Below are 13,495 nucleotides of genomic sequence, written 5' to 3' on the forward strand. Positions count from 1 at the left end.
CCCAGCTCTCTTAAGCTTTACTCTTTGTGGATACTGCTGCTGGACCCTGGTGCTAGTCAGCACCGTAGGTGTGCAGCATTTGTGCTTACCAGAGGTGTGTGGACTTGGTGCTCATGTATCACAGTATCACTAAGGTTGGAAGAGACCTCAAGGATCATCGAGTTCAACCTATCAACACAGACCTCATGACTAGACCATGGCACCAAGTGCCACGTCCAATCTCCTCTTGAATGCTTCCAGGGACAGGGACTCCACCACCTCCTTGGGCAGCACATTCCAATGGTGAATGACTCGCTCGGTGAAGAACTTTCTCCTCACCTTGAGTCTAAATCTCCCCTGGCACAGCTTGAGACTGTGTCCTCTTGTTCTGGTGCTGGTTGCCTGGGAGAAGAGACCAACCCCTTCCTGGCTATAACCACCCTTCAGGTAGTTGTAGAGGGCAATGAGGTCACCCCTGAGCCTCCTCTTCTCCAGGCTAAACAATCCCAGCTCCCTTAGCCTCTCCTCATAGGGCTTGTGTTCAAGGCCTCTCTCCAGCCTTGTTGCCCTTCTCTGGACACCTTCAAGTGTCTCAATGTCCTTCTTAAACTGAGGGGCCCAGAACTGGACACAGTGCTCAAGGTGTGGCCTAACCAAAGCAGAGTCCAGGGGCACAATGACTTCCCTGCTCCTGCTGGCCACACTATTCCTAATGCAGGCCAGGTGTAGGGCACACCGGGAACGCCGTTCAGTGCAGGTTACAGCCTGAGACGTGGTCTCTTCAGGAGCTTAGCTGGGCTGGCAATTCCTTGCTGCTGCTCATGCCTAACCTCTAACCCCAAGCCATCTGGCCTGCCATGTGCACGCCTGTAGCTCCCCTTGACTCCCTTCCAGCCATGTGGCCACCAAGGCTGTGATGAAGCAGGCAGCTGGCCACAGGCTGCTGCACTTGCACCACATGGTGTGCAGCCTGCTGCAGGGATGGGGAAGGCCATTCTCTGAGCTGGGTGTTTTGGTTTGGGTTTGCTGAGGGGTTTTTGGTTGCTTGGTTTGGCCTTTTGGGTTTGGTGGCATTTTTTTTGGTTTTTTTTTGGGGGGGTTTGGTTGGTTATGGTGGGGGTTTTTTGGTTGGGTTTTTTTTTGGGGGGTTGGTTTTGGTGGGGGTTTTTTGGTTGGGTTTTTTTTGGTTGGTTTTGGTGGTGGGGTTTTGTTGTTGTTTTGGGGGAGGTTATTTGGTTTTGGTGTTCTCACAGAATCCCAGAATGGTTTGGGTTGGAAGGGACCTCAAAGATCATCTAGTTCCAACCCCCCTGCCATGGGCAGGGACACCCCACACTAGAGCAAGTTGCTCAAAGCCTCATCCAGCCTGACCTTGGACACCTTCAGGGAGGGGGCATCCACCACCTCCCTGGGCAACCTGTGCCAGTGTCTCATCACCCTCACTGGAAAGAATTTCTTCCCTAATCCCCAGCCTAAATCTCCCCTCTTAACAGCTTGAAGCCATTCCCTCTCATCCTAGCACCACAAGACCTTGTAAAAAGTCTCTCCCCAGCTCTCCTGTAGCCCCCTTCAGGTGCTGGAAGGCTGCTCTAAGGTCTCCCCATAGCCTGTTCTTCTCCAGGCTGAACAACCCCAAGTCTCTCAGCCTGTCACCACAGGAGAGGTTTTGATTGAGGGCTTTGTTTTGTTTAGTTTGGGTTTGTTTGAAGGGTTTGTTCTTTTTTGAGGGTGGTTTGGTTTGGGTTTGGTTTTTGTTGGTTGGGTTGGGTTTTTATTGAGGGGTTTGCTCTTTTTTGAGGGTGGTTTGGGTTGGGTTTTTGTTGTTTGGTTTGGGTTTTTTTTGAGGGGTTTGCTCTTTTTTGAGGGTTGTTTGGTTTGGGTTTGGTTTTTGTTGGTTGGGTTGGGTTTGTTTGAGGGGTTTGCTCTTTTTTGAGGGTTGTTTGGTTTGGGTTTGTTTGTTGTTTGGTTTGGGTTTTTTGAGGGGTTTGCTCTTTTTTGAGGGTGGTTTGGTTTTTGTTGGTTGGGTTTGTTTGAGGGGTTTGCTCTTTTTTGAGGGTGGGTTGGGTTGGGTTTGGTTTTTGTTGGTTTGGGTTTGAGGGGTTTGCTCTTTTTTGAGGGTGGTTTGGTTTGGGTTTGGTTTTGGTTGGTTGGGTTAGGTTTTTATTGAGGGGTTTGCTCTTTTTTGAGGGTGGTTTGGTTTGGGTTTAATTTTTGTTGGTTGGTTTGGGCTTTTTTGAGGGGTTTGCTCTTTTTTGAAGGTTGATTGGTTTGGGTTTGGTTTTTGTTGTTTGGTTTGGGTTTGAGGGGTTTGCTCTTTTTTGAGGGTGGTTTGGTTTGGGTTTGTTTGTTGTTTGGTTTGGGTTTTTTGAGGGGTTTGCTCTTTTTTGAGGGTGGTTTGGTTTGGGTTTGTTTGTTGTTTGGTTTGGGTTTTTTGAGGGGTTTGCTCTTTTTTGAGGGTGGTTTGGTTTGGGTTTGTTTGTTGTTGTTTGGGCTTGGGGTTTTTTTGGGGGGTGGTGTTTTGTTTTGGGCTATTTTTTTTTCCCCTTCATTCAAACCTTTCTTTTATCTAATCAAAAAAGAGCAACCTCCCCCCATTTGCACAGAGTGTCCCAAAGAGAAGCAGAACTTGAAGGGTAATTTGCACAGCACTCCACCACAATACTGCTTTGAAGAAATGGAAATTAGGAGTCAACCTCTCTTGCTAAAGCTGCAGCTTCATGGAAGTGTTTCAATCCACCACACTGAGCAGCTAGCCACTGGAACTATCAGTGCTTCTTGCTGCTCTACCTGGCACAGCTGGATTCTGTAGTGTATCCTTCTGGCTCAGAGGGATGCTTTGAGTCCTGCCTCTCAACTCTTTGTTCTCCAGTGCTTCTTCAAGTTGCTCTATGCTTTCAGGACAGCAAGTTGCTCTCCTCTTGGCAACCATGGGTGTGCTGCTTTTGTTTGCAATTTCCATACCCATCCTGAGCAGAAATTGGCTTCCCTGCCTTGCTGCACATCTATCAGTAGATAGATTACCCAGCAGTTGGCCTGCACACTCATTTACTCTCTGCCTGTGTAAACACTGAACTGTGCTTGCCCATTTGTACCAGGGGCTGGTAACTTTGGTTTAATTGGTGGAGTGGTGAGGGCATCATTTCATCTGATCTCTGTCCAAAAGCACAGCAAACCTGAAGAGCTCACACTTCACCTTCCCCTCGAGGCTGATTTGAATGTCTGATTTTCTTTCTCCCAAAGAAAACCCTTTGCTTGTCAATCAGATTCCAAAAATTGCAAGAGCATTTAAAATAGAAAATCTGCAAGTGCCAGCCTGCCAAATCCAGGCTGTGGGATGGCTGCTCTGCACCAGTTGGCCTGGCAAAGGCACAAGGTGTGGAACTCGCTCTGTATTCACCACGCTCTCTTAGGGCTTGTTTTTAACCTTGAAGGAGAAGGACTCAGTCCTCTGTTCCTCCAGAGAAGAGAGCTGACTCAAGTTCATGTGCTTCTCATCAAGCACTGCGTGTGGGGAAAGACTGCTTCAGGGGGTAATGCATGAAATGAGCTCATTTTCAGAGTGCACTTGGGCCTGGAAGCCAAAGCCAGCTGGATGAGAGGCAGTGAAAGTGGCAGAGTTCATTTTGCCAGGTGGAGATGCTAATTCAGGGGAAAGATTAGAAGCTGGTCTCTAATCCATCAAACACCTGGATTTGGTTGCTTCAAAGGGTGCTGGCCTGTGTAGCTGCTTAAATAAAGGAATAAGAAGGTGGTGCAGAGATCCCTTTGTTAGGAAAGAGAGGAATAGGAGGTGGAAGATGTGAGGCTCAAGCCTGTGCATGCTGAGCTGCTGTTCTCTCAGATGGGAGTTTGCTGGTCTGCTTAGAGCCGTGGCTATGATGGGGCAGGAGAGTTGCTTCTCAGTCCATTCACTGCCTAAATACCCAGTATCTTCTTGTGAAGACACAGGGTACCAGAAGAAGCAGGAAAAAGATCTAGGGAGCCCCATTCTGGTGTGAGTGGGGCTTGAACCCATCAACCCTTCTAATGAAGATCAGTCACCTCCCTTCTCCGGTTCTGCTGTTGGGCTTGATGGGAATTAATTGCTGTGACCCAACTGTGAAACATCAGCTCATGTCATCTGGCCCCTTCTTCAGCAGGAGCATCTAATGAGCAGGACAGCTGTGTTTGAGCAGGCTGCTGGGGAGCTGTGCTCTGGCTGCAGAGCTGCCCTGGCAGACAAGAGACAAGTTGGCGACTTCCCACTCCAGGACGGCTCTGCTGAGCCTGCTGTAATCTCATGGAGTGATTCAGCAGAACCCCTCAGCCTGCAGGTCTGCTTCCCCTGTGGCAAGCTAATGTTTCATGTGACAACCAAAGAAACTCATAATAAACAAGGGTTTGGTGGCAGATGAAGAAGAGCTGCAGCTCCACAGCCCAGGAGCTTCTAGGGCTGCTCACAGGGTTGACCTCTGCTTCCTTAACCACAGATGATGCTCTGTGCTTACCCAAGTGTTCAGCAGCTGGATGGAGAACCAAGCTGAACTAAATGTGGTGCTCCTGCCCATGTCTAGAGGCACCCAGCTGTGTTAGATGGGAGCTGGGCTGGGAGGGTGGTGCAGGCCCCCTCTCCATGGGGAAACCATCACTTAGAGAATGGGCAGGGGGTGTTGGTGTACCTCAGGCACCCCAGTCCTAGTTTTATTGCTTGTTAGTCTTTCCCCATCAGCAGAAGAGAGGGTTTAGGTCCAGAGACAAGATGATCCACAGAACCCACAGGTGTTGGGTCAGATCATGTCTCAGAGCTGCTGTTGTGTTGGCTGCTGATAAAGGAGAAATTAGTGCTGAAATGCTCAGTGCAGGGAAAGGAATTTGTTTCTTGAGGGGTGGTTTTTTTTTGGTTCTGCCTACTAAGCAATCTAAAACACAGGGCCAGAACTGCAAAGCATGGACAGAGGATGGGCTGAGCATGCTTAATTTAGCTTAATTTGGAGGAGAAGCAGGATCAGTGGCTGTGCAGTGGCCTGCAGAGCTGTGGGTTTGTTGAGCAGGTGCCATGTCTGAGCAGGTCTTGCTCATCTGATGGCTTGAGTCATGCTGGCAGCAGCTGTTGTGGAGCTGGGGTAGTTCTGGCAAACCCTTCTCAGGTGAGAGATCCAGCACAGCTCTGCTGGGCTCCTTCCTGGCAGCCTGCTGCTGTCTGCATGATGGAGCTAGAGCTGGGTAAAAGGCTCCTTTTGCTTCCCAGTCTTTCTAGAAAGAAATGGGAGTGTTCTGTATGTGTGGAGAGGGTCCAGAGGAGGCCACAAAGATGATCAGAGTGCTGGAGTTCCTCTTCTGTGAAGACAAGCTGAGAGAGTTGGGGTTGTTCAGCTTGGAGAAGAGAAGGCTCCAGGGAGATGTAATAGCAACCTTCCAGTACCTGAAAGGGGCCTATAGGAAGGCCAGGGAGGGGCTGTTCCCAAGGGCTTGTAGCACCAGGACAAGGGACACTGGTTTGAATCTAGAGCAGGGGAGATTTAGACTGGACATTAGGAAGAAGTTCTTTACCATCAGGGTGATGAGACACTGGAGCAGGTTGCCCAGGGAGGTGGCAATTCCCAGTCTCTGGAGACATTCAAGGTCAGGTTTGATGGGGCTCTGAGCAACCTGATCGAGTTGGGGATGTCCCTGCTCACTGCACAGGGCTTGGACTAGAGCACCTCTAGAGGTCCCTTCCAACCCAGTGGGTTCTATGCTTCTGTATGGAGCAGCTGGAGCCCCTACTGCTTTGTGCTCTCCAGCCCAGCTCTTCCAGCCCCTCCTGGCCATGCTGACACAGCTCTGCATGGGCAGTATGTGGAGCAGGACTGACATTCCTCATCACTGTCTCCTTGGGAGGTGGGGGCCTGCAGGGCAGTGGTTGTGTGATGTGACGAATCACAGAATGGGAGGGGTTGGAAGGGACCTCTGGAGATGCCTGGCTCCAACCTCCCTGCCCAAGCAGGAAGAGGCCATGCAGCAGGCAGGTGCAAAGCAAGCCAAGCAAATGGGCTGAGCAGTCTGTCCAGGAATTATCCTGGACTGTGGGTGTCTGCAAAGAGTCCCTAAGAGGAGATTGGATGAGTTGAGCCCCAGCAAAAACCCCTCAAGTCCCAGAAGAGCTGCCCAGGGCTGAGTGAAAGCCTTGAATCAATATTTAGCATGGTGGGAAGGACAGCATGTTTGTAAGTGGGCTGAGCAAACAAATCCACCTCTCAGAGGGCAGAAACCCTGTAAGTGTTGTGCTCAAGTCCTGCTGGAGCAGAGACCTTGGTGTTTGAGATAAGGACAGCTTCAGAAGTTGCTGCTCCCAGGGCATGTGTGATGCTGGCCCTCAGTCAGCTTTTCTGATGGACTTGTGGTCTTCAGTGAATCAGAGCATTGATTGTCCCAGCTGTCAGGAGGCCAGGGCAGCTGTCACACTTGACAGTGTTTGGGTTAGCAGCCCTTCCTTGCAGGCCTCCACCATATGTGTGAGCAACATGCACACTGTGTGCTCCCTGCCAAAGTGGCCCCAGAAGGCTCTTGACAGCATGAGCTGCTTTCCTGGGGACACACAGGGAAATCATTCAAACTTTGCTGCCAAAGTGAGGGAGATAATGACAGCTATCTCCTCAGTGGACCAACTGTACATTATCTGCCTTGAAACCTTCAAATCTGCCCAGAAGTGTGGCAGCACTGACTGATAGTGTCCTGCAGAATCAAGCATTGCAGGCAGCTTCCAAGGGCTTTGCTTTTGTTCTGGGGTTGAGGACCTCCCCCTGCCTTGGGTGACTCAAGGCAGTACCTGCAGCATGGTCTTGAGGGTTTGCAGAGCTCTGCCTCAAGGAGGCAGGTTTTCAAGGCAGTAAATACTAAACATCTGAGAGAGAGTGATCTGATTTGCCCAGATGGACAAGTCTCTGGGCTGAGGCTTTACCAGCAGATTTTAAGTGGGAAGGAAACACTTCAGGTCTTCAATAGTGATCTCCTCTTTTGTGTGGTCCCAGGATCATGTGAAGTCTCATCCCAGGCTGGATGTGGCTCTGAGCAACCTGATCCAGTGTGAGGTGTCCTTGCCTATGGCACCAGACCAGGCTGGATGAGGCTCTGTCCAGCCTGATCTAGTGTGGGGTGTCCCTGCCCATGGCAGGGGGGTTGGAACTAGATGATGCTTGCAGTCCCTTCCAACCCTGACTGATACTATGATACTGTGCCCATGGCAGGGGGGTTGGAAGTGGCTGCTCCTTGAGGTCCCTCCCAGCCCTAACTATTGTGTGATTCTATGCAATGGCTCTTCAGAGCAAAGGGCTGAAGGGGAAGTGGGGGTTTAATCTTGAAAGCTTGCCTCTGCACATCCAGCTCATACACAGAGCACACCAATATGTGTGGAACCTGCCCTAAGTGGCAAACCCTTCTTCTCTTTTGTCTTTTCAGGACAGCCAATGTGGAACTGTAATTGATGTCAACATAGAGTGTGCTGTGAAGCTGGTGGGAACCAACTGCATCCTCTACCCTGTCAACAGCAAAGACCTGCAACATATCTGGGTGAGAGCACAGCCAAAATGCACTTGGCTTGGTGGTTTGGAGGGTGCTGCTGTACTTCAGGTACCAGAGCCAGGGGGGGAGCATCCATGTTGTGCTTAGATGCATCTGCAATTTGGGTTTATTTTAAACTCACCACCAGCATCCTCCCTGGAAGAGGATGATGTAGCATTCCTTCATCTGCCCATCTGTTGTGTGTTTCTGATCACATTGCTGAGTCCAAATTGACTTGAAAGGCTGGGCTGAGACTACAGTGTGAGGAGGACTGTGCTGAGGATGGGCTGGGGAGCAGCCCAGTGGCACAGAGTGGTGGAGCTGCAGTATCATTACTGCTTACACAGGCTGGGAAAGTGCTGAGGTGAGTTGGGCATCTTTCTGTTGAGCTGGAATGATCTGAAACTGCTTCTCCCAGTTTGAGTGGGGGAACGATTGCCAGAGACCACCAGGGACTAGGATTTCATCATCCTTTTTCCTCTGAGAAAAAGATAATTTGGGAGTGAAGAGGGGGGGAAAATGTCACAAGCCACCCCTCTCAGGAAACAGCCTGTGGAGAGGCAGTGAGATGCAAGCTTCTCTGGGATGGGAATTCAGTCTCAGTGATAGAAATTAATGGTTAATATCCACTGAAGCCAAGTGTGAGGGTGCCCCTGCTTGGCAGAGCAGCTCCTGAGCAGGGCAGCATGCCTGAAGATCTGAGGGGGGAAGAGAAATTCCCAGAGAGAGCCTGAGCTGTGTAACTGGAGAATGCAGGCTGTGGGCTGCCTGTCAGGCAGACTTCAGTGTTATTTAATTCCTGTTTACAGTGAGCTCAGCAGTTGCTGCGAGGTCCCTTTGAGACAGCTCTCTAGTCTGCATGGTGTGAGGACTTCCTCGATGGCTCAGAGTACAGGGGCTGATGATATTTACAAGGTTTTTCTCTCCTGTTTTCCTCATAGCCTTTCATGTATGGTGACTACATAGCCTATGACTGCTGGCTGGGCAAGGTCTATGATTTGAAGAACCAGGTCATCCTCAAGCTTTCCAATGGAGCCAGGTACTTCTATCTGCAGAAGGCTGTCCTGCTTGCCTTTCAGAATCCTGCCCTGCTTTAGGAGAGCTAGAAACAGGCTGAGCTTCAGTCACATACTGATGCAACCTGCTTGCATTACCTTTGGATGTACAGCAAGGATACATCCCTCTCTGAAAACACTGAGGTTGGTTGGTCACCCTCTGGAGAAGCTGCTGGTGACCATTTTTGATCTGATGGGACTGAGAGTGCTCCTGAACCAAAGCACATTGGCCTTCAAACTGTGCTTCTCCCCTGCACAAGGAGCTGCTTAAGGCAGATTGCTATTCCAGACCTTTTCCCAGTGGGAGAGCCTAACTGACTTCCCTGAGATGTAGGGAAAGGCCTTACCTTAAAGGTCTGGGAAAGTGTAGAAACTTGCAGGCTAGTGGATTTTCTCAAAGCTGAAAAAGCAGCCCAGGACTGAGCAGCTTTGCTTTCTCACTGGTATTTGCCAGCTGTATTAGGAATGCTGGCTTTTTTTAATGCAGACATAATCCAAAGTTCCACCTCCAGAGAGACATTTAACCAGAGAGACTGAAAGAAATGCTGGCTTGCTTCATTTTGTTCAAAGCCAGCAGAAGGATCTGATTCTGTTCCTTGTTCATGTCAGGCAGTTAGCTGTGAGCTAAACCCTTGTGAATTCTCTGCATTCACTCTCTCACTGAGCCTGTCTTGTCCAACAAACCTTTTTTTTTTCCCCCTTGTTTTATTGATGCAAGGGGAGGAAGGAACCAGTGGAGGCCAAGAGAGGCTTCTGGGCCTGGCAGCTGGGGAATATCCCATCTGTGTTGTAAATTGAGTGTTGACATTGATTTTGGGGGGGATGGGGGGGAATCCCAAAACAAAGCCACAGTCCTGCAGCCAGCTCTGAGTCTTTTAAGAGAAGCAATCAAGGAAGACTGGTGGATGCATCTGTGCTGCTGAGTGGTGCAGCACTCAGTTTCCCCAGTCTGGAAGGCTCTTACTGCCTGTGTTCAGCTGGGAGTGAAAAATAGCTGCACTTCTCTATCTGTATTGCCTGCAGTTTAAAACCTTGCTTGGTGTCTGTTAGCAGTTGATGCACAGCTATGGAAGATGAGGTAACCATTTTCAAACTCTCCCCTAATGAATCATTTGAAATCCTACCAGAATTCCCTCTGGATGTGAAACTGCTAGTGAAGCAAGTAGACTCAACTTGCCTTTAAGTTCCAGCAGCAGTGTGCATAATAAATGGGGCCTTGCAGCAAAGCAGTCTTGCCCAGCACCCTGCATATTACTTAATCACAGAGTTGTCAGGGTTGGAAGGGAACTCAAAAGTCATCCAATTCAACCCCCCTGCCATGGGCAGGGACACCTCACACCACAGCAGGTTGCTCACAGCCACATCCAGCCTGGCTGCAAACACCTCCAGGCATGAGGCTTCCACCACCTCCCTGGGCAACCTGTGCCAGTCTCTCACCACCCTCATGGGGGAGAACTTCCTAACATCCAATCTACCCATTTCTAGCTTTGCTCCATTTCCCCCAGTCCTATCACTCCCTGACACCCTAAAAGGTCCCTCCCCAGCTTTCTTGTAGCCCCCTTCAGATCCTGGAAGGCCACAAAAAGGTCTCCTCTGAGCCTTCTCTTCTCCAGACTGAACAACCCCAACTCCCTCAGTCTGTCTCCATAGCAGAGCAGCTCCAGCCCTCTGCTCATCCTCCTGGCCCTTCTCTGGACAGACTCCAGCACCTCCAGATCCTTCCTGTAATAGAGGCTCCAGAACTGGATGCAGTATTCAAGGATTTTTTACATGCTGATTGCAACCTTTAGGTATCAGGCTGTGCTTTTACAGCAGGTTTTTAGCCAGTCTTGCTCTGGATCATAAAAGTTCAGTGTGGCCCTGGGTGGAGCTGTCCCTGCTCACTTCAGATGACCTTTGAGGCTCCCTTCCAACCCGATGCAGTCTGTGACGCATTGCTGGCCGTGTGGTCAGAGCCACTCAAGACAGCATCAGTTAATTTGATGCTTTTGGGTTGGGTGGCTGTGGAACTGCATCCATGTCTCCTGTCTGTTTTCCAGGTGTTCTATGAGCACAGAAGATGGAGCCAAGCTCTATGATGTTTGTCCTCACGTCAGCGACTCGGTGAGCTTCTGCTTGTCCTGGGAGTGTCTTTGACCCACTTCATCTTGTAAGGGTTTTTTTTTGTGTAGCAGGGAGAGAGAAGGCAAAACTCATTAATCCTAGCACTTAATAATCCTAACAATTAAACTGCAAACCACTTCACCAGGTCTACACTTGAAGCGAGTCTAACAGGATGTAGCTTCAAGGCACTGTTGGTAATGAGCAGGTTTGGAGGAGGTGCTGCAATTAGTGAATCCAACTGCTTGCCCTGCAAACAACTGGCAGAAGATGCATCAGATGGCTGATGGCAAGGCAGTTCACTGCTCATTATAGCTGTGTGTGCTTGAAAAGGCTCTTACACCATTTAATGCTTTCAGAATCATTCCCCTTCTAGAAAAGGGCACTCAGATTCAAAGGTGTTCTGCTCAGAGCACCTTTCCAGATCATGTAAAACATTTTTCTCTCTTGTTCTGGTCCATCACATTCTCTCAGTGGAGATAGAATCATAGAATCAGCTAGGTTGGAAAAGACTTCAGAGATCATCAAGTCCAACCTCTTACCTAATACCTAACACCTCCTGACAGCTAAACCATGGCTCCAAGTGCCACAGCCAAGCCTTTTTTGAACACCTCCAGGGACAGGGACTCCACCACCTCCCTGGGCAGCACATTCCAGTGGCCAATTACTCTTTCTGGGAAGAACTTTCTCCTCACCTCCAGCCTAAATCTCCACTGGCATAGCTTGGGACTGTGTTCTCTTATTCTGGTGCTGGGTGCCTGGGAGATGAGACCAAGCCCCACCTGGCTACAGCCAGGCTTTCAGGTAGCTTTAGAGAGTAAAGGGTCTCCCCTGAGCCTCCTCTTCTCCAGGCTAAACACCCCCAGCCTCTCCTCACAGGGCTGTGCTCCAGACCCCTCCCCAGCCTCGTTGCCCTTCTCTGGACACCTTCAAGTCTCTCAATGTCCTGCTTAAACTGAGGGGCCCAGAACTGGAGACAGGACTCAAGGTGTGGCCTAACCAGTACAGGGGCACAATGACCTCCCATGCCACCACTTTCCAAATCACACAATTTTGTTAGCTTTTGGGGTGAAGCAGTGTGATGCTGATGGCATCTAACCTCTCATCCTCAGAGGCTGGTGGCAGCTTCCTCGTTCTTCCAAAGAGCATCAGCGGGGCCTCGCTGCGCTCTGGCAGCGTCACTGGGAGTTGACTGAGGGTGGTGTGTAGTTCTTAGAAACCAGCAGCACACTCAGCCCTTTTTCCTTCCCAGCTTTGAAAGCAAAGGTCCCCTTTGATCTAAAACTGCACATCTGTTAAAATTTGATGCCTGTGTTTTTTGAAGAGTAAATGGACTGTCAGTTTGTTAGGGCTGTGCTGTTCTGGTTTTCTGCTTCTGAGCAGAATGGGAGTGGTCCCTCGCTAGATACCCTCCAGTCTCTTAGTCTCTGCTCTTTGGGGTTGTGCAGTTGCTTTTCCCCTTGCTAAATGGATGTAACAGTATCCAGCTTTTAGTTACTCAATTTAATGATCCCTTGTTTTGAGTCATGGCTGCCTTCAAAGTGTGTGTAGCCCTCTGGAGGTCTGCGGCTTGGGCCAGAGCACGACTTGTCTCCGGTGCTACTCTCGATCCCCTGCTCAGAATTGCTGTGTGACAGACACTTCCCTGACTTAGATCTTGTCACACTGCTCTTATCCTTTCTGACACATTGCAAGACTTGATTCAGTTTTGTGCTCAGGGTTTTACCTAACCTAAACTGCTCTGTCCGCCCCCACGCTCCAGATCTTCGGCTCATCAAGTCGCTCTGACTAGCAGTGGGAAGAGCTCCACGAGAGCAGTTGTTGTGTTTACCATCCTGCTTTGTTTTCAAAGAACTGTCACGTTCACTAATCCACCTAAGGCATGAGTAATACTGACAGACTTCATCTGAGGAGCAGAGGAGCAAAAGCAGGCATCCTCTGGCTCTGAAAGTTGTAGGTGTCCAAATTAGAGCATGGGCAGGAGACGGATGTCTTTGCCCAGGACACTCAGCCCACCTTGGCTGCCTTGTTCCTGAGACTATTTGTAGGGAATTACCCATCTTCTGTTGCTTGGTGCTTACCTTTGCTTCTCCCCCACTGAGTCACAGTCCCATTTGGATGTGTGACAGAGCAGGTTGCTATAGGAACTGCTGGGCAGCTTCAGGAGAGGAATGAGCTTTAGGAGATGGCCCCTTGCAAATTTTACCTGATGATGAATGAGGGAAGAGAAATACTGGAATCTTAAGAGCAAGAGTCCTTTCTGATGGCTTACTTATTTCTCCTTCCTTTCCCCCAACAGGGTCTCTTCTTTGATGATTCATATGGCTTTTATCCTGGGCAAGTCCTCATTGGGCCTTCTAAAGTCTTCTCTAGTGTGCAGTGGCTGTCGGGTGTGAAGCCTGTGCTGAGCACAAAGAGCAAGTTCAGAGTGGTGGTGGAAGAGGTAAGGACTGAGGAGCTGACACAAGGCCACCTTCTGCACAGAGCAGTCCCTGGCTGGTGTTTTGGAGCAGAGTCAGCTTGCCATGGTAACCTTCCAAGAGCAAATGCACTGTGGCTGTGTTCTTCTGAGGTGACAAATTGCCCCTTGTGAGCTGACAGGACCTCTGAGCAGGATTTGGCTTTTCCTCCCCAGGGACCCTGCTGGCAGCCTTTAAGGTGGTCTCGTGCCAGTACACTTAGAGACCAGCTCTGCTGATAGTGAGGGTAGTAGAAGCACCTTTTCTGTTGGAACTTCACATTCCATGCTATCCAAAAAGGGGGAGACATGCCTGACCCTTTGCTGAAAGAGGCAGCAGCTCCCAAGTCCATTAGCATGTCTCTGGGACCTGGGGCCACTGCTC

At 49.9% G+C, this 13,495-nt stretch overlaps 1 protein-coding gene across 2 annotated transcripts in view; it reads left to right on the plus strand.

Annotated features, from left to right (window-relative positions):
• UBE2O (ubiquitin conjugating enzyme E2 O) overlaps positions 1-13,495 on the plus strand; it is a 76,260-nt gene that overhangs the window by 40,841 nt on the left and 21,924 nt on the right. For both annotated transcript variants that reach the window (XM_068151453.1, XM_068151454.1), the window contains 4 exons: positions 7,396-7,506; positions 8,439-8,536; positions 10,592-10,655; positions 12,952-13,095. In XM_068151453.1, coding sequence (XP_068007554.1) covers positions 7,396-7,506; positions 8,439-8,536; positions 10,592-10,655; positions 12,952-13,095 — 417 coding nt within the window. The remainder of the gene's footprint in view (positions 1-7,395; positions 7,507-8,438; positions 8,537-10,591; positions 10,656-12,951; positions 13,096-13,495) is intronic.

This window comes from Melanerpes formicivorus, unplaced genomic scaffold (assembly GCF_026170545.1).
Source record: "Melanerpes formicivorus ecotype bairdi unplaced genomic scaffold, bMelFor1.0.p_v2 SCAF_21, whole genome shotgun sequence".
NCBI lineage: Eukaryota > Metazoa > Chordata > Aves > Piciformes > Picidae > Melanerpes > Melanerpes formicivorus.